Source organism: Oncorhynchus tshawytscha, linkage group LG03 (assembly GCF_018296145.1).
Source record: "Oncorhynchus tshawytscha isolate Ot180627B linkage group LG03, Otsh_v2.0, whole genome shotgun sequence".
In the NCBI taxonomy this organism is placed as follows: domain Eukaryota; kingdom Metazoa; phylum Chordata; class Actinopteri; order Salmoniformes; family Salmonidae; genus Oncorhynchus; species Oncorhynchus tshawytscha.
The window spans coordinates 3,226,726-3,251,900 of record NC_056431.1 but is presented as its reverse complement, the minus strand read 5'-3'; the positions used below and the strand labels follow the sequence as shown (position 1 = coordinate 3,251,900).

Genomic DNA, 25,175 nt, shown 5'->3' with positions numbered 1-25,175 from the left:
CTCTACCTCATTATTACAGTATGGTCTTATCCTCTGTCCACCACCTCTATCTCATTGTTACAGTATGGTCTTATCCTCTGTCCATGTCCACCACCTCTACCTCATTGTTACAATATGGTCTTAGTCTCTGTGTCACGTATACTGCCCCTCCAGCGTTCGAGGTCGCCAGTCTGCTCATCATTACGTACACCTGTCACCATTGTTAGGTGCACCAACGCCTCATCAGACTCACCTGGGCTCCATCACCTCCCTGATTACCTCCCCTATATCTGCCACTCCTCTTGGTTCCTTCCCCAGGCGTTATTGTTTCTGTTTGTGTTTCATGTCTGTACGCTACTCTTGTTTTGTTTGTTATTTATTATTATTATTATTAGCTGAGAGCTCTCCATATACAGAATGGGGACCATATATAGACAGAGCTGAGAGCTCTCCATCCAGAATGGGGACCATATATAGACAGAGCTGAGAGCTCTCCATACAGAATGGGGACCATATATAGACAGAGCTGAGAGCTCTCCATACAGAATGGGGACCATATATAAACAGAGCTGAGAGCTCTCCATACAGAATGGTGTTACGCACGCCTCTATGAAGAGGGAACGCAACACCCTGCTACAACTAAACTCTCTGTGAAGCGAAAAAGGTATGGACTGTAGGTGCGAGGAAAAATGACAACAAGCAGAATGTGGTACCGTTTACAAGGACTTTATTCCTTTACACAGTAATATGGGGAAAAGGGGCTGGACGGAACCAAAGCAAAGAAAGTAAATCTCAAAGCCCCCCCCCTCTCCTATCTTACCTGCCTACCCACTACTTACCTAATTTAGCACCACCTGGTGCCCTAACCAAAATACAAGGGGTGGTCCGCCCAGGTCTTACCTAGTGTGCCTAGACAGCGAATATGCTACGGGTATGTCACGTAGAGTAGGCCAGATGGCTAAACTGGTTATATAACCTAACCTCTATAAAAATAAAAAGATGGCGGAACCGCAAAAGTTCTTCTGTGCAAAGGTGTTTATTTACAAGTGATTCCGGAACAGAAAATAACAGTACTGCCATCAACGTCTACCTTATGGGACAGCTTAACAATGCTGCCCCATCCACAGCTCAATCCAAAAAAATCCCCCTTAGAGATTGGAGAGAGGCTCCTTTTGTAGGGCTAGCCCCTCCCCTCAGAACAATTAACCCTAATTAATTAATCAATTAACAATACAAACCTACATTTTCCATGAACTAAACATAAAGGATATACATTGCAACACGGTTTTAAACAATATCACAACATAACATTTACAACATTACATCACTACTGACAATATCTTTCAATATGCCCATATGCATTAATGAGCCATTTGGGACAGGCACTATAAAGCCAACCCAATTCCCTTAGCTCGGGTCCTTTTCCAGCATACCCAGAAGCTACAGAGAAGGAGAGAGAGGAACAGAACAAACAAACAATGCGCTCATCCACAACATTGATAAGTATAATAATTATTGTATCTCTCAAATATGAACATTGACAAGTGTGAAATGCATGCACCAAGACAGAAGTTAAATTGTGTGTCGACCCACATTGTTAACTTATGGTATAATGGCGCAGGGAGGAGTGATGAATATGTGTGTGCGTTAAAGAACCAAATGCTGCCCGCGGCCAGTGACGGACTTCTACGTCACATTACCTTCCTCCTCTCCTGAAGCGACCATGTTCGGGAGCCTTGATAGGTAGTCCGCAGTAACGTTCTCTTTTCCTGCCTTGTGACGGACACAGAACCTGAAGGGCTGGAGCTCCAGATACCACCTGGTCACACGAGAATTCCGGTCCTTCATGGTCTGGATCCAGGTCAGTGCTCTGTGGTCCGTGTGCAGGTCAAATTCCCTCCCAAGAAGGTAGTAACGGAGGCTATCTAGGGCCCACTTTATAGCCAGGCACTCCTTTTCGATTGTAGAATACCTGGTTTCCCTGGGCAACAGCTTCCGACTCAGGTACAGCACAGGAAGCTCTTCTCTTGGCTCCCCTTGGGCCAGTACAGCTCCAATTCCTACAGCCGAAGCGTCCACCTGCACGAGAAATCTCTTCTTAAAATCAGGGGTCTGGAGAACAGGGAATGAGCACAGTCGTTTTTTCAGTGTCATGAAGGCTTCCTCACACTCCTCAGTCCACTTCACAGGGTTGCTGGCCCCCTTCGAAGTGAGGTTGGTCAGAGGGACAGCGATGGTCGAAAACTGTGGAATGAATCTCCGGTACCACCCTGCCAGACCTAGGAAGGACTTCACCTGTGTCTTGGTTCTGGGTTGAGGGCTATTCCTAATGGACTCCACTTTCTCCACCTGAGGCCGAACTTCACCCTTACCCAGCTGGTAACCCAGGTACTTTGTCTCCTGTTTCGCCCACTCACACTTCAGGAGGTTAAGCGTGAGGCCTGCTTCATGGATCTTCCCCAGGACGCTGCTAAGATGCTGTATGTGCTCCTCCCAGGAGTGGCTGTAGATCACCACGTTGTCCAAGTAAGCAGCACAGTAATCGTCACAGTCCTGGAGGACCTTGTCCATCAGCCTCTGGAAAGTCGCAGGGGCCCCATGAAGGCCAAACGGCATGACCTTGAACTGGAACAGGCCCATTGGCGTCCGGAATGCAGTGTAGGCCTTGGATTGTTCATCCAGGGGCACCTGCCAGTACCCTTTGCAGAGATCCAATGTGGTGATGTAATGAGCTCTACCTATTCTCTCCAGTAAGTCGTCAATGCGGGGCATGGGATAGGCATCAAACTGGGAGATGGCATTCACCTTATGGAAGTCCATGCAGACGCGCAAAGAGCCATCCTTCTTTGGGACAATGACAATAGGGCTGCTCCATTCACTTGAAGATGGCTCGACAACATCCATCTCTATCATGGTGTGGACCTCTTCCTTGAGGGCTACCACCAGCCTCTCAGGCACACGGTAAGGATGCTGGCGGACAGGGTTCTGGCCAGGTTTCAAACGAATGACGTGTTCCAGGACTTTGGTTCTTCCTGGTCTCTGACTGAAGAGGGCCGGATACTTGCCAAACAGCTGCTTCAGCTCATCTTGCTTGTCTTCTTCCAGGTGAGCCAGTATGACTTCTGCTCGTTCTTTCCATGCCTCTGTGACTCCATCCGACTCATCCTCTTCTACTCTGCGGACCAGAAAGGACTTTCCTTTGGAGAGTTCATCTTTCTCCTCCCAGGCCTTGAGAAGGTTCACATGGTAAGTTTGCTTCTTCTTACCCTTGTCCGGGTGCAGCACCTCGTAGGTCACTGGGCCCATCTTCCTCCCGATTAGGTACGGTCCTTGCCATTGGGCAAGGAGCTTGCTGGTAGACGAGGGAAGGAGGAGCAGGACTTTCTGTCCTGGCTCAAACTCTCTGTGGCGAGCGTGCTGGTCATAGCCTCTCTTCTGGGCCTTCTGGGCTTGCTGAAGGTTTGCTCTAGCTTCCTCTCGGTACCGTTCCAACCTGTCTCGCATCTGGAGGACATACTGGACAATCCCCTGTCCTGAGGTAGCTACTGGGGAACCTTCCCAGCACTTCTTCAGCAGGTCCAGTGGTCCTTGCACTGGCCATCCATAGAGGAGTTCGAATGGCGAGAAACCTGTCGATGCCTGAGGCACCTCCCTGTAAGCAAAAAGCAGAAAGGGTAACCACTTATCCCAGTCTTTACCAGTGTCAGCCACAAACTTCCTCAGCATGTTCTTGAGCGTTTGATTGAATCTCTCTACGAGCCCATCCGTTTGGGGATGGTAGGGAGTAGTCCTCAAGCCTTTAATGCCCAGCTGTCGGTGGAGTTGAACCATCAGTCGCGAGGTGAAGTTTGTCCCTTGGTCCGTCAGGATTTCATCTGGGATTCCTACACGAGAGAAGAGCTGAACAAGAGCACTGATTATCTTTGGAGTGGTTATGGAACGGAGTGGGAAGGCTTCTGGGAACCGGGTGGCATAGTCACAGATCACCAATATATACTTGTAACCTGCACTACTCTTCTCCAAGGGTCCAACAATGTCCATTGCAATTCTCTTGAATGGGGTAGAGATAACTGGCAGTGAACATAGAGGAGCCCGTTCAGACCTACGGACAGCACTGGTTTTCTGGCACGTGGGGCATGATTTGCAGTATTTTTGTACATCAGTATACATGGAGGGCCAAAAGAAACGGGAGCCTAGCCTAAGATAGGTCTTATGTTGCCCTAGATGGCCTGCCCATGGAACTGTATGTGCAAGGTTGAGAACAAGTGGTCTACAGGTAGATGGCACCACCAACTTCCTGCTATCTGCCTCTGACCCAAGGTAGAGTATGTGGTTGTCTACTGTGTAAATCCCCCCACATAAAGATTGACTGTCCCCAGCTAAGGCCTTGTCAAACAAACATTAAGGTTGCGTCAGACTTCTGCAGAGTAGCAACATTTTGTGGAACATCCCATTGCACCTCTAACCCAGACACATCAGCAACAGGTACAGGGGTTCCCACATACTTCTCAAGACGCCGCTGGCGGCGTGACTTTCTGGGCCCTTTGGTTCCCCCCCTCGCACAGACTATCACACAAGTCAGGCAGAGGTTGTAAACCAGCTTTGGCCTGGGCACGAGTGACAACTGAACATGCCATCTGAACATCAGACTGGCAAACTGACTGCTCATATAGCTGACCCCCACACTTCCCAACAGATCAGAGAGTACAGGCACATCCCTCCCCAAAATCATCTCAAAAGGTAGCTTCTCCATTACCCCAACTTTGAGGAGGTATTTCTGACCCTGAATCTCAACTGTGAGCTCAGCTGTGGGCTGCTGTGACTGGTCACCATGGACACATTGGATCAGTGTCTGATGACCATAATCAATGTCATTAACAGGTACATTACCTTTTCTGATCAATGACAGGGAACTGCCGGTGTCAATCATTGCAGTAAGACTTTTACCATTCACTTTTACAGGTACCAAGCATGACCCTTCCCGAGTCTGTCTATTCTGAACACCATCCCCTCTCTGGGTACGTAACAGTAACCTGAGAGCTTGGATTTACGTAGCGGACACATTGAAGCTTTGTGCCCCTGCTGCCGGCAGTAAAAACAGGTCAGACCCCTCCCATCAGAGCGAACTGCATGATCCCTTACCTCCCTCCCAGACACATAACCCCCAGAGTTACCTCCACCATCTCTGGCGTTTCTGATGTCCCTTGTGTCTCTGAGACTCCTTGGAGCGGGTGCTGCAGGTTGTGGTGGGCCCCCTTTACGTGCATTAAGATACTGCAGTGCAAGCTTGGCCGCCATAAGCCCGTCCTTGGGCTCGTGCTCTCGGACCCAGGTTCGAATGTCGTGTGGTAGAACTTGTAGAAGTTGCTCGAGGATGAGGACCTCCCCGATTTCGTCCTGTGTCTTCTCCCCCGGTCGAACCCATCGTCGGTAGAGACCCTTGAGGCGGTGGTACGTCTCTGTCGGCGACGCACCCGATGGCGTTGATGCAGCTCTGAAGCGTTGACGGTAGGTTTCCGGTGAGATGTCAAACTTCACCAGCAGCGCTTCCTTCAAGCCCTTGTAGACATTGGCCAGCCCCTCATCCATTGCTGTGTAAGCCTCTAAGGCCTTGCCCGTGAGCAATGGGACAAGCCTGCAGGCCCACTCTACCTCAGGCCACTGCCACGTCTTAGCCATGCGCTCAAACCTCAGCAGGTAGTTTTCAATGTCCTCCCCTGCTGGTATGAGGGCATCTTTGGCTCCTTCCTCAGGAATGCTGGAAGATGGACGTTAACACTGCTGGACTGGTCTCCTGGTGCTGGCCTCATTACTGCTTGGGGTGCCTGCTGTGGAGTTGAAGTCCCTGCTGCATCGAGCCTTTGTCGTCCTGGTGTTGGAAGACCCAATCTTGGGCTCTCACTGACGAGTTCCGCCTGGTGGGGAGCTGTGAGGATAGATTGGCGTAGGCCACGTAACTCCTGCTTGAGGTCTTCGTCCCTCCTCTCAAGGCAGGTGAAAAGTTGCTGAAAAAGGGTTACCATGGTTGGGTGTGGTTCTGGTCCCCCAACTGCTCCTTCAGTCAGCAGCTCACCCAGTTCTGGTTGTCTTTGGCCCCGCGGTCGGGCTCCTAGTTTCTCATACTTGACCTCTTCTTCACCAGACGATTCCATGGTATTCCACCCCGGTTCAACTTCAGGTACCTTTTCTGACAGTTGATGCTGTTGCTGAGAACGCAATCCTGTACGCATTCCTTTACCTCTCTTGTTGGAATTCACTGATTTGCGGTACGCCATCCCACCACTGCCACCATATGTCACGTAGAGTAGGCCAGATGGCTAAACTGGTTATATAACCTAACCTCTATAAAAATAAAAAGATGGCGGAACCGCAAAAGTTCTTCTGTGCAAAGGTGTTTATTTACAAGTGATTCCGGAACAGAAAATAACAGTACTGCCATCAACGTCTACCTTATGGGACAGCTTAACAACAATGCTGCCCCATCCACAGCTCAATCCAAAAAATCCCCCTTAGAGACTGGAGAGAGGCTCCTTTTGTAGGGCTAGCCCCTCCCCTCAGAACAATTAACCCTAATTAATTAATCAATTAACAATACAAACCTACATTTTCCATGAACTAAACATACTAAAGGATATACATTGCAACACGGTTTTAAACAATATCACAACATAACATTTACAACATTACATCACTACTGACAATATCTTTCAATATGCCCATATGCATTAATGAGCCATTTGGGACAGGCACTATAAAGCCAACCCAATTCCCTTAGCTCGGGTCCTTTTCCAGCATACCCAGAAGCTACAGAGAAGGAGAGAGAGGAACAGAACAAACAAACAATGCGCTCATCCACAACATTGATAAGTATAATAATTATTGTATCTCTCAAATATGAACATTGACAAGTGTGAAATGCATGCACCAAGACAGAAGTTAAATTGTGTGTCGACCCACATTGTTAACTTATGGTATAATGGCGCAGGGAGGAGTGATGAATATGTGTGTGCGTTAAAGAACCAAATGCTGCCCACGGCCAGTGACAGACTTCTACGTCACAGGGTATATGTATGCCCGCGGGCCTCTTGCCTAAACACTCCCTAGGTGCCTTCCCCTTCCCCCCTGGGAACAAATGAAACAGAATATTAAACAATTTCACAAACAAACTAAGAGACAAAGGACATCAAATAAGTTCTATCTGAGCAACAAACTCACAAAACATACCAACTCTCAGCAATGAACTCCCAGCAAAATCAACCTCTAGCAAAATCTCTCTCTAGCATAATCTCTACAATGACCTCCCAGCAAATCTCTCTAGCAAATCTACCTCCAGCAAAATCCTCTACAAAAAGAAAAAGATCTCCTGAACAGAACACTGGCTTTTATATAGCTTCTGAAGGAATGGGTAATTGGAGACAGCTGTGTCTTGACGAGGGGGCGGGGTCAGCTCTCCAATTAGCCCTGGAGTCGACCAATCAGCTGCTTGAGGGATTTCAGGAAGCCATTTCCTGAAATAAACACATGCAAATACACAAACTACAACACATAATCTGGGGAACGTAACACGCCCACCACAAAAATAGCAAACCTAGTTTAGCAATAATAAATGCCAACGTATCCCCAGTTAGTAAACCCGTGATAGAGCGTCAGCAACCACATTCGCCGAGCCCTTCACATAAGCCATCTGTACATTATATCTTTGCACAATCAGAGCCCACCGCATAAGGCGGCGGTTCTGGTTGTACATTTGTTTCAAGAACACCAACGGATTATGGTCTGTGAAGACCACTACAGGCAAGGCACTGGAGCCCACATATACCTCAAAGAACTGTAAGGCAAGCAATAAAGCCAGCGTCTCTTGTTCGAAATTTAGAGTACCTTGACTGACACGAGTTGAACTTACGGGAGAAGAAACTGACGGGCCGATCCACTCAGTCTTCATCTTCCTGTAAGAGAACCGCACCCACCCCCATAATACTAGCATCTACCTCCAACTTAAAAGGTTTGTCAAAGTTGGGGGCGGCAAGCACTGGGGCACTACAAAGTAGCGCTTTAGCGGACTCAAAAGCGTAGTTACAGTCCTTGGACCACTTGAATGGTACCTTGGGACTAAGCAGAGATGAAAGGGGAGCAACTACCGTCGAGAAATTCTTACAGAATGTACGATAGTACCCTACCATCCCTAGGAATCTGCGCAACTGGCGGCGAGTAGTGGGAGCAGGAAAAGCAACAATTGCTTCCACTTTGCCAGTTACTGGGCGCACTTGACCTCGTCCCACTTGTTTCCCTAAGTAAGTCACTGTAGCCTTCCCAAACTCACACTTGGCCAAATTGAGGGTTAAAGAAGCCTTCTCCAACCGCTGAAACACACTTTTCAAAGTGGAGAGATGATCAGACCAAGTAGACGAATGAATCACCACATCGTCAAGGTACGCAGTACAATTTGGCACATCTTCAAACACAATGTTAACTAGCCGCTGAAAAGTAGCAGGTGCATTACACATGCCAAAGGGCATCAGTGTATTGTACAAAGTTATCTGGCGTAACAAAAGCCGATATGTCAGAAGCTCGAGAGGTCAGAGGCACCTGCCAATAACCTTTTAACAAATCTAACTTACTAACGTAAGCAGCAGAGCCTATTCTATCAATATAGTCATCTAAGCGAGGTAGAGGAAAAGAATCGGACTTTGTAACTGCATTTACGCGACGAAAGTCCGTACATAAGCGGGACGTACCGTCAGGCTTAGGAACAAGAATACATGGAGAACTCCAGGAGCTGTTACTGGGTTTTGCCATGTCATTCTGTAATAAATAAGCTACCTCACTTTTCATTACCTCTTTCTTAGCATTAACCCGGTACGGATGCTGACGTATAGGAACAGCGTTCCCCACATCCACATCATGTTCCAAGATGGATGTGCGACTTGGAATGTCCTGAAACACACTGAGAAAACTGTTTATCAATAGGATAAGATCCTTAGTTTGATCATTATCCAAATGTTCCATTTGAGAGGGTATCTTCTTCAGCATCTCTGAATTACATAGGCGTTCACCTTGCTGTAATGTATGGCGTAACTCCAACCCGTCCTCCTTATCCTCATCTAGGTCCCAGCCAGGCTTCAGCACCACCGCAGCCACACTGGAGACGGCGGGCTGGACCGGCTTACCTGAGGAGCTGTCGGGAGAATCACGCACATAATATGTTTTCAGCATGTTAACATGACACACACGGGAAGAACGCCTTCGATCTGGTGTCTTTATCACATAATTGGTGTCATTGAGTTTCTTTTCCACCAGATATGGTCCAGAAAAACGTGCTGACAGATGAGCCAGGGATTGGCAACAAAACTAAAACTTGATCCCCTGGTGCAAATGAACGGCCAACAGCCTTTTTGTCGTAATGCAACTTCATGCGTTTTTGAGTCGAGGAGAGAGACTTTTGGGCTAACGCACATGCGGCGTGCAGTCTCTCCCGCATCTTACTGACATAATCCAACACATTTTTAGGGGCGCTACTGGGTGTAGGAGATAAGATATGCTCCTTCAAAACTTTCAGCGGACCCCGTGGGGTGTGTCCAAACACAAGGTCAGCAGGGCTGAACCCTAAGGACTCTTGTGTCGTTTCCCTTATAGCAAATAGGACAAAGGGCACCCCCTCATCCCAATCAGTACTGGTATCCATACAATACTTGCGTAGCATTGCCTTCAGTGTCTGATGCCAGCGTTCTAGAGCCCCTTGACTCTCTGGATGATACGGACTGCAGACCTGATGGGAAATACACAATGTCTTTAACACATTTGAAAACAGTTTAGACATGAAGTTGGATCCCTGATCAGTTTGGATTACTTTAGGGAGTCCAAACGTAGAGAAGAACTTCACCAGTGCCTTCACCACAGTCTTAGCCGTTATAGTACGGAGAGGAATAGCCTCTGGGTATCGAGTAGCACTGCACATTATTGTTAGTAGGAACTGGTTACCTGACCTGGTTTTCGGCAATGGACCTACACAATCAATTATCACTCTTTCAAACGGTTCCCCTACCACAGGAATCGGGGAGAGTGGCGCTCGTGGAACTGTTTGATTCACTTTCCCAGTGAGTTGACATATGTGACATGTTTTACAAAATTAGACCACGTCAGACTTCAAACATGGCCAGAAGAAATGACGAAGGACCCGGTTATAGGTCTTTGTGATCCCCAAGTGTCCAGACCACGCCTGGTCATGGGCGAGTGACAGCACCTGCTGTCGGAACGGTGTAGGAACAACCACTTGACACACTTCACTCCAGTCATTAATGGTGTCATGAGATGCCCATTTACGCATCAAAACTCCTGCTTCCATAAAGTAGACAGTCTCTCTAGTTTTAGCTTCCTCAATGGAAATTACCGAAGCAAAACACTTGCGAAGACTGGTGTCTTCTTTTTGACATTCAATCACCTTCTCAGGGGTGACAGACAAATGAATGTCATGTAATTGGGGCGCGATTTCGTTTTCCCCTGCCTTAGTTTTTACGGGGGTAAAAACTGTCGGCAATGCAGAAGGAAAACTCAGTGCATTGTCTTCTACCTCAACATTCTCAAAAATAGAACTAGCCAAATCCACCACATCTCCTAGCTTGCAAGATTGTGCCCTCGTTAACACACAAGCAGGAAAAACATGTGGAAATGCTTGAACCAATTTCTCATCTGTAGTTCTGATTTCTGGGTTGTCTACTACCTCTAACACAGGAGTGACATTACCACCAGCAATATCATTCCCTAGTAGCAATTTTACTCCTGATACTGGCAGTGTAGACACTACACCAACACGGAAACGTCCTGATAACAAGTCTGACACTAAGTGGACCCAGTGTAATGGTACAGGTACGGTTTTTGTCTCTATCCCCTGTAATATGACATGTGAGCCACAATACGTTTCAGGAGACCAGGGTAAAGCATCAGTAATGATTACTGACTGCGCCGCCCTGGTGTCACGTAGGATTTGGATAGGCTTTTGATCAGTTGGTTCTCCTGTTAAGGAAACACAACCGGCAGAGATAAACGGAGCATAGACAGGATCCGGTTTCTCAAATGCTGAATCAACAACTCAATCCAATGGAAGAGCCAAAGACTTGACTAAACCCAAACCTTTTATTTTTGGGGACGGTGACAGGGACTGTGTCGGTTTATTTTTCAAAACTGGGCAGTCCGCAATCACGTGACCCTTTTGGTGACAGTAATAACATTCACGGATTTCTTGAAAAGGCTTAGGGTTGTTAGAGGAAAAGCGACCTGAACGAGGAACTGATGACGTAATCGTCCGGCCTTCAAAACATGGAGCACCAAAGACAGTCTTGTGTGTCAAAGCGTACTCATCTGCCAACACTGCTGCTTGGGCCAATGTCACCACTTTCTGTTCATTTAAATGAACTACAAGTCTATCTGGGAGGTTGCTTTTAAAGTCCTCCAACAGCATCAACTCCCGAATATCAGCAAAGGTGTTAGCTTTGCTGGCTGAACACCAACGACTAAACAGAGACTCTTTGTCCCTAGCAAATTCAACAAATGTACGGTGAGACGTTTTTGTGGTTCCTGAAGCGCTGCCTATAAGCTTCAGGCACCAACTCATAAGCCCGCAACACGGTAGTTTTAACTGTATCGTAATGTAAACTGTCTTCCAGGGAGAGAGCAGCTACTACTTCCTGGGCTTTCCCAGACAATTTACATTGTAACAGAAGCGGCCAAACCTCGAGTGGCCAATGCAGCGCAGCGGCCACACGCTCAAACGCAGAGAAATAAGAATCAACTTCCGACTCTCGGAATGGAGGGACTAAATCTATGTTTTTACTCACATCGAAGTGGGCTTGATGATGAGCAGCTTGTGGAGTCGCACTGGAGCCAGCATCTAGCTCCAGTTGTCGGATCCTCACCTCCTTGTCAGCTTCTATTTTCCTAATTTCAAGTTCAAAATTCATCTGTCTCTCTTTATCTTTTTGCTCCATTTCTAACCGAGCCAGCCTCACCTTCAGCCTAGCAGTCCCATCTGAACGACCCGAAGCAGAAGATAAAGGATCGAATCGGGGCAATGTAAAGGGGGTACGAGGAACCACTTCCTCCGCCCTGTCCTCTGACTTGGCATCAGAAGGTCTACCAGTCACCTCTCCTTGCAATGAGAGAATCCGTTCTCTCACTAAACCCTCCCTGACTAGCACCAACAGCTCAGCCTTTAGGGCTTTCTCAGGGAATACAAATCCATAATGGTCAGCTATAGCTACAAGGTCTACTTTACGAAACCTCACCAAACAATCAATAGAGGGCGCTTCAAAAAACTTGGATGGCTGAGGCAGCCATCTTTTACAATGCAGTCTCCTGAACACACTAACTAAACAAGTCATCCAAACTCACAACCTACCATCACACCTCAATCACTAACCACAGAGAGAGCTCAGAGCAGCAGGGTCCGGTGGGTTTAATGGAAAGATCCCAGATGAGCCCCCATTATGTTACGCACGCCTCTATGAAGAGGGAACGCAACACCCTGCTAAAACTAAACTCTCTGTGAAGCGAAAAAAAGGTATGGACTGTAGGTGCGAGTAAAAATGACAACAAGCAGAATGTGGTACCGTTTACAAGGACTTTATTCCTTTACACGGTAATATGGGGAAAAGGGGCTGGACGGAACCAAAGCAAAGAAAGTAAATCTCAAAGCCCCCCTCTCCTATCTTACCTGCCTACCCACTACTTACCTAATTTAGCACCACCTGGTGCCCTAACCAAAATACAAGGGGTGGTCTGCCCAGGTCTTACCTAGTGTGCCTAGACAGCGAATATGCTACGGGTATATGTATGCCCGCGGGCCTCTTGCCTAAACACTCCCTAGGTGCCTTCCCCTTCCCCCCTGGGAACAAATGAAACAGAATATTAAACAATTTCACAAACAAACTAAGAGACAAAGGACATCAAATAAGTTCTATCTGAGCAACAAACTCACAAAACATACCAACTCTCAGCAATGAACTCCCAGCAAAATCAACCTCTAGCAAAATCTCTCTCTAGCAAAATCTCTACAATGACCTCCCAGCAAATCTCTCTAGCAAATCTACCTCCAGCAAAATCCTCTACAAAAAGAAAAAGATCTCCTGAACAGAACACTGGCTTTTATATAGCTTCTGAAGGAATGGGTAATTGGAGACAGCTGTGTCTTGACGAGGGGGCGGGGTCAGCTCTCCAATTAGCCCTGGAGTCGACCAATCAGCTGCTTGAGGGATTTCAGGAAGCCATTTCCTGAAATAAACACATGCAAATACACAAACTACAACACATAATCTGGGGAACGTAACAAATGGGGACCATATATAGACAGAGCTGAGAGCTCTCCATACAGAATGGGGACCATATATAGACAGAACTGAGAGCTCTCCATAAGAATGGGGACCATATATAGACAGAGCTGAGAGCTCTCCATCAGAATGGGGACCATAGACAGAGCTGAGAATACAGGGGACCATATATAGACAGAGCTGAGAACATAATGGGGACCACAGAGCTGAGAGCTCTCCATACAGAATGGGGACCATATATAGAATCTAGACAGAGCTGAGAGCTCTCCATACAGAATGGGGACCATATATAGACAGAGCTGAGAGCTCTCCATACAGAATGGGGACCATACAGAATGGGGACCATATATAGACAGAGCTGAGAGCTCTCCATACAGAATGGGGACCATATATAGACAGAGCTGAGAGCTCTCCATACAGAATGGGGACCATATATAGACAGAGCTGAGAGCTCTCCATACATAATGGGGACCATATATAGACAGAGCTGAGAGCTCTCCTACAGAATGGGGACCATAGACAGAGCAGAGCTCTCCATACAGAATGGGGACCATATATAGACAGAGCTGAGATATACAGAATGGGGACATATATAGACAGAGCTGAGAGCTCTCCATACAGAATGGGGACCATATATAGACAGAGCTGAGAGCTCTCCATACAGAATGGGGACCATATATAGACAGAGCTGAGAGCTCTCCATACAGAATGGGGACCAGAATATATAGACAGAGCTGAGAGCTCTCCATACAGAATGGGGACCATATATAGACAGAGCTGAGAGCTCTCCATACAGAATGGGGACCATATATAGACAGAGCTGAGAGCTCTCCATACAGAATGGGGACCATATATAGACAGAGCTGAGAGCTCTCCATACAGAATGGGGACCATATATAGACAGAGCTGAGAGCTCTCCATACAGAATGGGGACCATATATAGACAGAGCTGAGAGCTCTCCATACAGAATGGGGACCATATATAGACAGAGCTGAGAGCTCTCCATACAGAATGGGGACCATATATAAACATCCCATGTTTTTTCTCTCTCCTAACCCAATCCTATGATCATTTACATCAATAATGCAATGGCAAAACATCTTATAATTTTTTTACAACCCAAATTCTTCCAGTTTTCCCATTTCACTACCAGGGTTTTTATGCACATCCAAAATGATAAAATAATTTAGAATACATATATAAAATAATGTAGAATACATAGATAATAATGTACAATACATATATAAAATAATGTAGAATACATAGATAATAATGTACAATACATATATAAAATAATGTAGAATACATTAGATTAGATTAAATCATGTAGAATACATAGATAATAATGTAGAATACATAGATAAAATAATGTAGAATACATTAGATTAGATTAAATCATGTAGAATACATAGATAATAATGTAGAATACATAGATAAAATAATGTACAATACATATATAAAATAATGTAGAATACATAGATAAATAATGTAGAATACATAGATAATAATGTAGAATACATAGATAAAATAATGTAGAATACATAGATAAAATAAAATAATGTAGAATACATAGATAAATAATGTAGAATACATAGATAAAATAATGTACAATACATAGATAAATATGTAGAATACAAAGATAAATAATGTAGAATACATAGATAAATAATGTAGAATACATAGATAAATAATGTACAATACATAGATAAAATAATGTACAATACATAGATAAAATAATGTACAATACATAGATAAATATGTAGAATACAAAGATAAATAATGTAGAATACATAGATAAATAATGTAGAATACATAGATAAATAATATACAATACACAGATAAAATAATGTACAATACATTGATAAATATGGATGTCCACTCATTGTTTTTCTGCTCCCAAACTTAATTTTTTAATAAAGCTTTGGTGATTAATAATTTATTTCAAAGAGGTCTCATTAGCAAAGCCCTTTATCGATAGTCTTGACTACTTTGGAAATACATTGGGCAGGACAAAAAAAACGGCTTCATTGAGACTATAAATGGCAAAAAAAGATTTGTTATTGTTTTTCCTAAATACAAGGTTTACTGGCACAAAAAACACATCTCTCTTGTTCCAATGCGCATATAGGCACTGCGCGTCACAGCTGGATAGGCTGCGCTACCGCTGTCAAAATCCATACCGTAACCAACCAAGTTAGGACCGCAAAGTCTTTTGCCATCTGGTTTGGATTCTCTGTCGACACGGCCCCCCGCCGCACCACCACGACTGGTCTGCCGACGAATACTCCATCCGCTGTGCCTTCAACCGGCCTCCGTCGGAGGGCTACTAACTTTAAACGCCATGTCGCCCGAGTGCTAGCGTAGTGGCGGCTCCCCTGTTCCATCTACTGCTGCCCTCTGGACACTATGATCACTTGGCTACATAGCTGATGCCTGCTGGACTGTCCATTAATCACGGTACTCCATTCTGTTTATTTATGTCTATCTGTCGGCCCCAGCCGTGAACTCAGGCTCTGTGTGTAGTTAATCCAACCCTCTCTGCCTAGTCATCGCCATTTTACCTGCTGTTGTTGTGTTAGCTGATTAGCTGTTGTTGTCTCACCTGTTGTTTTAGCTAGCTCTCCCAATCAACACCTGCGATTACTTTATGCCTCGCTGTATGTCTCTCTCAAATGTCAATATGCCTTGTATACTGTTGTTTAGGTTAGTTATCATTGTTTTAGTTTACAATGGAGCCCCTAGTTCCACTCTTTATACCTCTGATACCTCCTTTGTACCACCTCCCACACATACGGTGACCTCACCCATTACAACCAGCATGTCCAGAGATACAACCTCTCTTATCATCACCCAGTGCCTGGGCTTACTTCCGCTGTACCCCTGTCTGCGCATTATGCCCTAAATATATTCTACCATGCCCAGAAATCTATTCCTTTTATTCTTTGTCCCCAACGCTCTAAGCGACCAGTTTTGATAGCCTTTAGTCGCACCCTCATACTACTCCTCCTTTGTTCCGCGGGTGATGTGGAGGTAAACCCAGGCACTGCATGTCCCCAGGCACGCTCATTTGTTGACTTCTGTGATCAAAAAAGCCTTGGTTTCATGCATGTCAACACCTCCCTAAGTTTGTTTTACTCACTGCTTTAGCACACTCTGCCAACCCTGATGTCCTTGCTGTGTCTGAATCCCGGCTTAGGAAGGCCACCAAAAATTCTGAGATTTCCATACCCAACTATAACATTTTCCGTCAAGATAGAACTGCCAAAGGGGGAGGAGTTAGCCTGCAAAGTAATGTCATACTTTCCAGGTCCATACCCAAACAGTTCGAACTACTAATTTTTAAAATTACTCTCTCCAGAAATAAGTCTCTCACTGTTACCGCCTGCTACTGACCCCCCTCAGCTCCCAGCTGTGCCCTGGACACCATTTGTGAATTGATCGCCCCCATCTAGCTTCAGAGTTTGTTCTGTTAGGTGACCTAAACTGGGATATGCTTAACACCCCGGCAGTCCTACAATCTAAGCTAGATGCCCTCAATCTCACAAGGAACCGACCAGGTACAACCCTAAATCTGTAAACAAGGGCTCCCTCATAGACGTTATCCTGACCAACTGGCCCTCCAAATACACCTCCGCTGTCTTCAATCAGGATCTCAGCGATCACTGCCTCATTGCCGGTATCCGCTACTGGTCCGCAGTCAAACGGCCACCACTCATCACTGTCAAACGCTCCCTAAAACACTTCTGCGAGCAGGCCTTTCTAATCAACCTTGATCCCGTCAGTCGAGGATGCCTGGTCATTCAGTAACTTCAACACCATCTTAGATAAGCATGCTCCGTTCAAAAAATGCAGAACTAAGAACAGATATAGCCCTTGGTTCACTCCTGACCTGACTGCCCTCGACCAGAACAAAAACATCCTGTGGCGGACTGCAATAGCATCGAGTAGTCCCCGCGATATGCAACTGTTCAGGGAAGTCAGGAACCAATACACGCAGTCAGTCAGGAAAGCTAAGGCCAGCTTTTTCAAGCAGAAATTTGCATCCTGTAGCTCTAACTCCAAAAAGTTCTGGGACACTGTAAAGTCCATGGAGAACAAGAGCACCTCCTCCCAGCTGCCCACTGCACTGAGGCTAGGTAACACGGTCACCACAGATAAATCCATGATAATCGAAAACTTCAACAAGCATTTCTCAATGGCTGGCCATGCCTTCCTCCTGGCTACTCCAACCTCGGCCAACAGCTCCGCCCCCCCCGCAGCTGCTTGCCCAAGGCTCCCCAGCTTCTCCTTTACCCAAATCCAGATAGCAGATGTTCTGAAAGAGCTGCAAAACCTGGACCCATACAAATCAGCTGGTCTTGACAATCTGGACCCTCTATTTCTGAAACTATCCGCCGCCATTGTTGCAACCCCTATTACCAGCCTGTTCAACCTCTTTCATATCGTCTGAGATCCCCAAGGATTGGAAAGCTGCCGCAGTCATCCCCCTCTTCAAAGAGGGAGACACCCTGGACCCAAACTGTTACAGACCTATATCCATCCTGCCCTGCCTATCTTAGGTCTTCGAAAGCCAAGTCAACAAACAGATCATTAACCATCTCGAATCCCACCGTACCTTCTCCGCTGTGCAATCTGGTTTCCGAGCCGGTCACGGGTGCACCTCAGCCACGCTCAAGGTACTAAACGATATCATAACCGCCATCGATAAAAGACAGTACTGTGCAGCCGTCTTCATCGACCTTCGCAAGGCTTTCGACTCTGTCAATCACCATATTCTTATCGGCAGACTCAGTAGCCTCGGTTTTTCTAATGACTGCCTTGCCTGGTTCACCAACTACTTTGCAGACAGAGTTCAGTGTGTCAAATCGGAGGGCATGTTGTCCGGTCCCCTGGCAGTCTCTATGGGGGTGCCACAGGGTTCAATTCTCGGGCTGACTCTTTTCTCTGTATATATCAATGAATTTGCTCTTGCTGCGGGCGATTCCCTGATCCACCTCTACGCAGACGACACCATTCTGTATACTTCTGGCCCTTCCTTGGACAATGTGTTATCTAACCTTCAAACGAGCTTCAATGCCATATAACACTCCTTCCGTGTCCTCCAACTGCTCTTAAACGCTAGTAATACCAAGTGCATGCTTTTCAACCGGTCGCTGTCTGCACCCGCACGCCTGAATAGCATCACCACCCTGGATGGTTCCGACTAGAATATGTGGACATCTATAGGTACCTAGGTGTCTGACTAGACTGTAAACTCTCCTTCCAGACTCATATCAAACAAACTCCAATCTAAAATCAAATCTAGAGTCGGCTTTCTATTCCGCAACAAAGCCTCCTTCACTCACGCTGCCAAACTTACCCTAGTAAAACTGACTATCCTACCGATCCTAGATGACGATGTCATCTACAAAATAGCTTCCAATACTCTACTCAGCAAACTGGATGCAGTTTATCACAGTGCCATCCGTTTTGTTACTAAAGCACCTTATACCACCCACCACTGCGACCTGTATGCTCTAGTCAGCTGGCCCTCGCTACATATTCGTCGCCAGACCCACTGGCTCCAGGTCATCTACAAGTCCATGCTAGGTAAAGGTCCGCCTTATCTCAGTTCACTGGTCACGATGGCAACACCAATCCGTAGCACGTGCTCCAGCAGGTGTATCTCACTGATCATCCCTAAAGCCTACACCTCATTTGGCCGCCTTTCCTTCCAGTTCTCTGCTGCCTGTGACTGGAACGAATTGCAAAAATCGCTGAAGTTTGAGACTTTTATCTCCCTCACCAACTTTAAACATCTGCTATCTGAGCAGCTAACCGATCGCTGCAGCTGTACATAGTCCATCGGTAAATAGCCCACCCAATTTACCTACCTCATCCCCATACTGTTTTTATTTATTTACTTTACTGCTCTTTTGCACACCAGTATCTCTACCTGTACATGACCATCTGATCATTTATCACTCCAGTGTTAATCTACGAAATTGTAATGATTCACTCCTATGGCCTATTTATTGCCTACCTCCTCATGCCTTTTGCACACAATGTATGTAGACTCTTTTTTCCCCTTTTTTTCTACTGTGTTATTGACTTGTTTATTGTTTACTCCATGTGTAACTCTGTGTTGTCTGCTCACACTGCTATGCTTTATCTTGGCCAGGTCGCAGTTGTAAATGAGAACTTGTTCTCAACTAGCCTACCTGGTTAAATAAAGGTGAAATAAAAAAATAAAAAGTGTTTAAGGACACACATCAGATATTGCCAACCCTTCCACCTCAGCGCAAGCAAAATCATATGAGACAGGTCAATTATCAATCCTAGCGTTAGAAAATAGAAGAGTGCCTGCTTTAACAGGTCGAAATGGCCAAGCATGTGTTTGACACCTGCACTGACTGAAAGTCAGCCCAAAATAGAGCTCATGGTGCAGTGCTTCCCATCACCTGATTTGAAAATGGGGAGAAAATGTGCACTTGGTTCATGGAACCGGGGTTACATCTTCCTTCAAGTGTGGCTCTACCTTTTGAATGGTTCAAGCTACAAAGTATTGTGACGCCATCACTGAATATAAGACTCAGGAACACGTTGGCAGGTTTGGGGAATAACAGATTACATGTAACCCGTTACATATAAGGGATTACAAGAAACGGAAACTGTAATCGGTTACATTACCAGCTAAAATATTGTAATCAGATTACAGATACTTTTGAAAAACAAGATGATTAGTTTGAGGGTTACTTTTAAATTCAGAAAGGATGTTCGCCTTTCAAATCAGCATTGAAAAAAGGCGCAAATTTAAGTTTGTTCCACCTGAGCGAGTCTGACCAAAAAAAGTCAGACACCACCATGATGACACACCAAATGTGTTTGATGTATTGCGGGAAAAGAACAGGAATAGGCTTTTGTAGGGTCCAGTTCAAGCTGCTATCGGCATCCAAAGATTATCCAACTTGAATAAAGGTAAGGATGACAGCTGCGATGTAGTTTACAGCGATACGGATATCACTTATTATTGATATCCACATGGCGCATTGATGTGAATCACACTGCTGCTCTCTCATTTAGCTATTTGCGCCTTATGGATTGTGGTTGTTGTGGATGGCTGTTCACAAATCTATATGTGTATTTGAACCCAATAATGGTTGAATTCAAGAAGTTTAAACTGCCTATCAATGCATATGCACTCTTTCAACAGCTGTATAGTGCAGATCCAAGCCTATGGAATAAAAGTGGGGCTTTTATTGCTCAATCTAATTAATGCTCATTAAAAAAACTCATCCATAGACCTAATGGACACATGCTCAAACTTGCACATGTTTGATAGACTTAAAGGGACAATCTGTAGTTGCGATATAAATCATATATACAGTACCAGTCAAAAGTTTGGACACACCTACTCATTCAAGTGTTTTTCTTTATTTTTACTATTTACTGTAGAATAATAGTGAAGACATCAGAACTATGAAATAACACATAAGGAATCATGTAGTAACCAAATAATTGTTAAACAAATCCAAATATATTTTAGATTCTTCAAAGTAGCCACCCTTTGCCTTGATGACAGCTTTGCACACATCTTGGCAAAGCATGCCATTCCATGAGCGCCACATTTATTTTTCAACTTGAATCAATGAGCCCAATCAGTCCTCATTGACAACACAATCATAAACAACAGAGTATGGCTGGGTAATAAGTCCTTAGTTTGGGGGTCATGCCCAGGTAAAACAATTTGGCTAATCTATACTTACGTATTTCCAAGTAAGTAAAATGTAAAATCCATATTTGGCCAGCTATGTAAACTTTAACATTGATTTATCCTGCAATAGATGTTGTTCAATTGGTAACATAAATGTTGTCTTCTTCTAATGCCTCTTAAACAGAACGTAATCTAAAAATAACGGAATGTAATCAGATTACGTTATTGAATTTGGGTAATTCAGAAGTTACGTTACCGATTACAATTTTGGTCAGGTAACTTGTAACTGTAACAGAATACATTTAAAAAGTAACCTACCTAAAATGTCCCTTTACTATGTCCACAAGTCGTTAGCACCAAGTTGGCAAACCGGGCAATAAATCAGACTGAGGGGAAAAGATAATCAATGATGTTCTTTTCTACACAGAAAATCATGCAACATTATTATTGCCTAATGATCTTTGGAACTTCCCAATACCTTTCTGATGCATTTCAGTCACTTTCAAACCATTATGTCTTTAGATTTAAATACTGTCAAAAATACTGTCGGACTGATTCGTAATAGACTGTCATAGCCCAAAATAACAAACAAACAGAAACTAGCGATATCATCATTGTGTGAGGAAGGGAAGAGAGGGATGAGAGATGGAGGACAAGCAGTACTTTAAGAGTTCTCATGACATCTAGTGGTGATTTTTGGATTATTTTGATCTCCACAATCAACACATCGTTAACCACGGAGCTGCAGACAGACAGTCAGCTGCAGACAGACAGACCTGCAGACAGGCAGGCAGACAGACACACACACTGACACACATTCATCCACAAAGTCACACTCACAAAGGTATAATAAAGTATAAATGAAATTATTTTTAGTAAAGATTTGTGTATCATGAGTTAATAGTACAAGCAAGAAAGGGATATGTGTAATCTAGGTTAACACAGGTAATTATTCAGCTGCTTGACTATTAGAACGAGGAGGAGAACCGGTACGAGGAGCTCCATCCTCCCTCTTTGCAAGTTACGGGCTGAATACCCCCCCCCCCCAAAAAAAGCAGAAAAAACCCAAAAGAGATTAGACTATGTGTGACATTCAATGTGTCATGTTAAGGATTCCCTGATGAGTTTGTTTATGTTTGTGTTTACCACCACATCATTTCAACGTGGATAATTGGGTAATACTCTGTTGATATGTTGATCAGTAAGATTACAACCTATTTTCACCCACTCAAAAAGACAGCCAAAAGTTTCAAATCAAATCAAAATAAAATGTTGGTCACATGCTCATATTTAGCAGATGTTATTGCAGGTGTAGCTGAATGATTGTGTTCCTAGCGCCAACAGTGCAGTAGTATCTAACAATTCACAACAATACACACAAATCTCAAATTAAAAGAACGGAATTAAGAAATCTATAAATATTAAGACGAGCAATTGACCAGAACACAGTAGAATACAGTATATACAAATGAAATGAGTAAAACAGTATGTAAACATTATTAACGTGACCAGTGTTCCAGTATTAACATGACCAGTGATTCCATGACTATGTACAGGGGCAGCAGCCTCTGAGGTGCAGGGTTGAGTAACCGGGTGGTAGCCAGCTAGTGACAGTGACTAAATTCAGGGCAGGGTACTGGGTGGAAGCCGGCTAATGATGGCTATTTAACAGTCTGATTGCCTTGAGATAGAAGCTGTCTTTCAGTTTCTCGGTCTCAGCATTGATGCACCTGTACTGTTATTTTTCCCAGCAGCATAGTTGTGTTGTTTCCTACCTTCACCAGCTTGTCTGGGAGCAAGACGTCAGTGCCCACTGGTTTGTTTGTAATCCAGGACTATCTGGAGGCCCTGCCACATACGTCTCGTGTCTGAGCCGTTGAATTGCGACTGCACGTCGTCTCTGTACTGTAGTTTTGCCTGATTGATTGCCTTATGGAGGGCATAACTGCACTGTTTGTATTTGAAGTTGAATTTCCAATGTGTTTTCACTATGCTTTCAACCATTAATATCAGAACCAAATGAATTAGGAAAATCAATTTGATTTTTGGTTGTCAGCTAAATGTGTTATCATTGTGTTTTCAACCATTTAAAAGCACAGCAAAGTTCAAATGGGAATACAATGTCAGATATTTTGTTTATTTATACAACAATTTAATGTGTTATCACTGTGCCTAATCTAATAGCACAACCAAATGACCTGGATTACAGTTGAGATTACATTAAAGTACATAGTGCATGTTATTTATGCTATTTGAGATTCTGCTCAGTTTATTATAGTAATTGTGAAGATCTCTGCATGCTCTTGAACATGCATGCTTTCTATGATTACATAAGACATGTATTGTTACTGTGATCTCAAAGTGCACATGGATGTGTATGTTACTCAATACTCAAGTTAAATAAATACTGTTACATTGCAGTTATATTAGTTTGTAAGAAAGCCTTAACTTTAGGCTATTTACCCATGTATTTTCCACAGCACAATAGGTTAACAAAGCTTTACTAAGAAGTTGTGTCAATACTGAACTAAGAAGAAGTGACTGGTACTGTCTATTCTTTCTTACACTTACGGGACAAATACAACAGACAGACACACGTCAGACACATGTGACAAACAGAGAGAGTGGGAAAGCCACTGTTTATTCACAACAGTAAGACTTCTTATAAAATGACTTATTTGACGTATAGAGAAGCAAAATGACATACAGAAAAGCATCCATCTCTGCTTCTCTTTCTCCTTGTCCTGTCCTCCTTCACTTCTTGGCAGCAACCTTCTGGGTGTGGAGCTGGTAGATCTGTTCACAGGCGATGGAGAGGCCCACAACCAGAGAGACAAACTCCTCGAAGCTCACCTTCCCATCACCATTCTGGTCCAGATCCTTCATGATCGTGTCTATGGCGGCTGGATCCTTCTGGGACTGAGAGGGAAGGAGAGATGGAAAGAATGAGTAAAAGAGAGAGAGGGGGGGGGGGTAGATTGGATACCTCTTTAATAAAGTGAGAGAGAGAAATCAGAACGAGGGAAAGTGGGTGAGATGAGCGACAGAGAGAAAGTGTAGAGGGACATAAAAAGAGAGAGAGAGGGATGCCTGTGTTACCTTCAGGAAGCTGGCCAGTTCTGTCTTCATCAGCTCTTTGAGCTCCTTCTTGCTCAGTGTGTTGCCGTCACCATCCTTTTCAGCATAGCGATGGAACACCATGATCAGGGACTCCATGGAACGCTCCAACTCAGACGGCATGGCTGCAGATATTGACACACTGAGGACGGGAGAGAGATTATGTCATTTAGGGTGGGTGTACTACTGTAGTCCCTGTATCTAAGTACACTTACACATTGGAGATCCTGCAACAGCCAGGCTGCTGGTTCAAACCCAACTCAGGCCAGTGCCATTAAATCACTACTTCATATCTCTATTAGACATATAATATAGCCTACCCCCACAATTAGTCTTTAATGCAAACAAACAATGCACTTTTAGAGAGGATAGGAGTTGGCCTTCTTTGGCTCTGTAATCACATTCCTTGGCTGCTGTAAAGTTGTTCCACCCCTTATCACACATTCCCTCTACTGTCAACCCCTCTTTCTTTTAGTGCCTACCCCTTTTCTTTTGGGAACATCCAACATATCTAGCTGTGTAGACTTCCTCTGGTTTTGCAACAGTTCAGTGTAAAGAAATCAGGCTGATGATAATTGGTGAGTAATGCCTATAAAATGACATGAACCGGCAGAGAAAAACGTTTGTAGGTCTAACAGAGTTCTAAAACAAAAACAGTATAGCCTACAAATGAAACATGAAAAGGTTTAGGTGTAGATAGACTACATTATGTCAATCAGTAAATAGTATGGCCCATCAAACTGCAGACCAAACCATATAATAGCTGATTTTTTAATCAAAGCAAGCAAAGACTGTTTGTTTGCCATTGACGAGACAGATCATTAGCTAGGCACACTATATAAACCCGAAACAGTTATTAAAGTTGCTTGAGACCTGTTTATTACAGTAGATAACCTACTCCGTTAAACGATGGACGCTACTGTATAGAATAAGCGAAAAACGGTTACTTACCGAACTGAGTGCTGTTGGAGAACAGGATGGGGAAGTATCAAACTGCGCAAGAGCTACGAGAATTTAAAGCGAGCAGGCAACGCCCCCCTGATTGTGTGTTTTAGCCTGTGTATCC

At 44.6% G+C, this 25,175-nt stretch overlaps 1 protein-coding gene across 3 annotated transcripts in view; it reads right to left on the bottom strand.

Moving 5' to 3' along the window:
- LOC112239000 (protein S100-A1) overlaps nt 1-25,175 on the bottom strand; it is a 40,865-nt gene extending 15,690 nt beyond the window's left edge. Inside the window, exons 1-3 of one of the 3 annotated variants that reach the window (XM_042307580.1) lie at nt 25,061-25,175; nt 24,092-24,251; nt 23,613-23,911 (exon numbers count right to left, since the gene is read on the bottom strand). In XM_042307580.1, coding sequence (XP_042163514.1) covers nt 23,747-23,911; nt 24,092-24,232 — 306 coding nt within the window. In that variant the 5' untranslated portion in view covers nt 24,233-24,251; nt 25,061-25,175 and the 3' untranslated portion in view covers nt 23,613-23,746. Of the gene's footprint in view, nt 1-23,612; nt 23,912-24,091; nt 24,252-24,591; nt 24,853-25,060 lie in introns of those variants that run through there. The other 2 variants (XM_042307572.1, XM_042307573.1) reach the window with 2 other exon arrangements.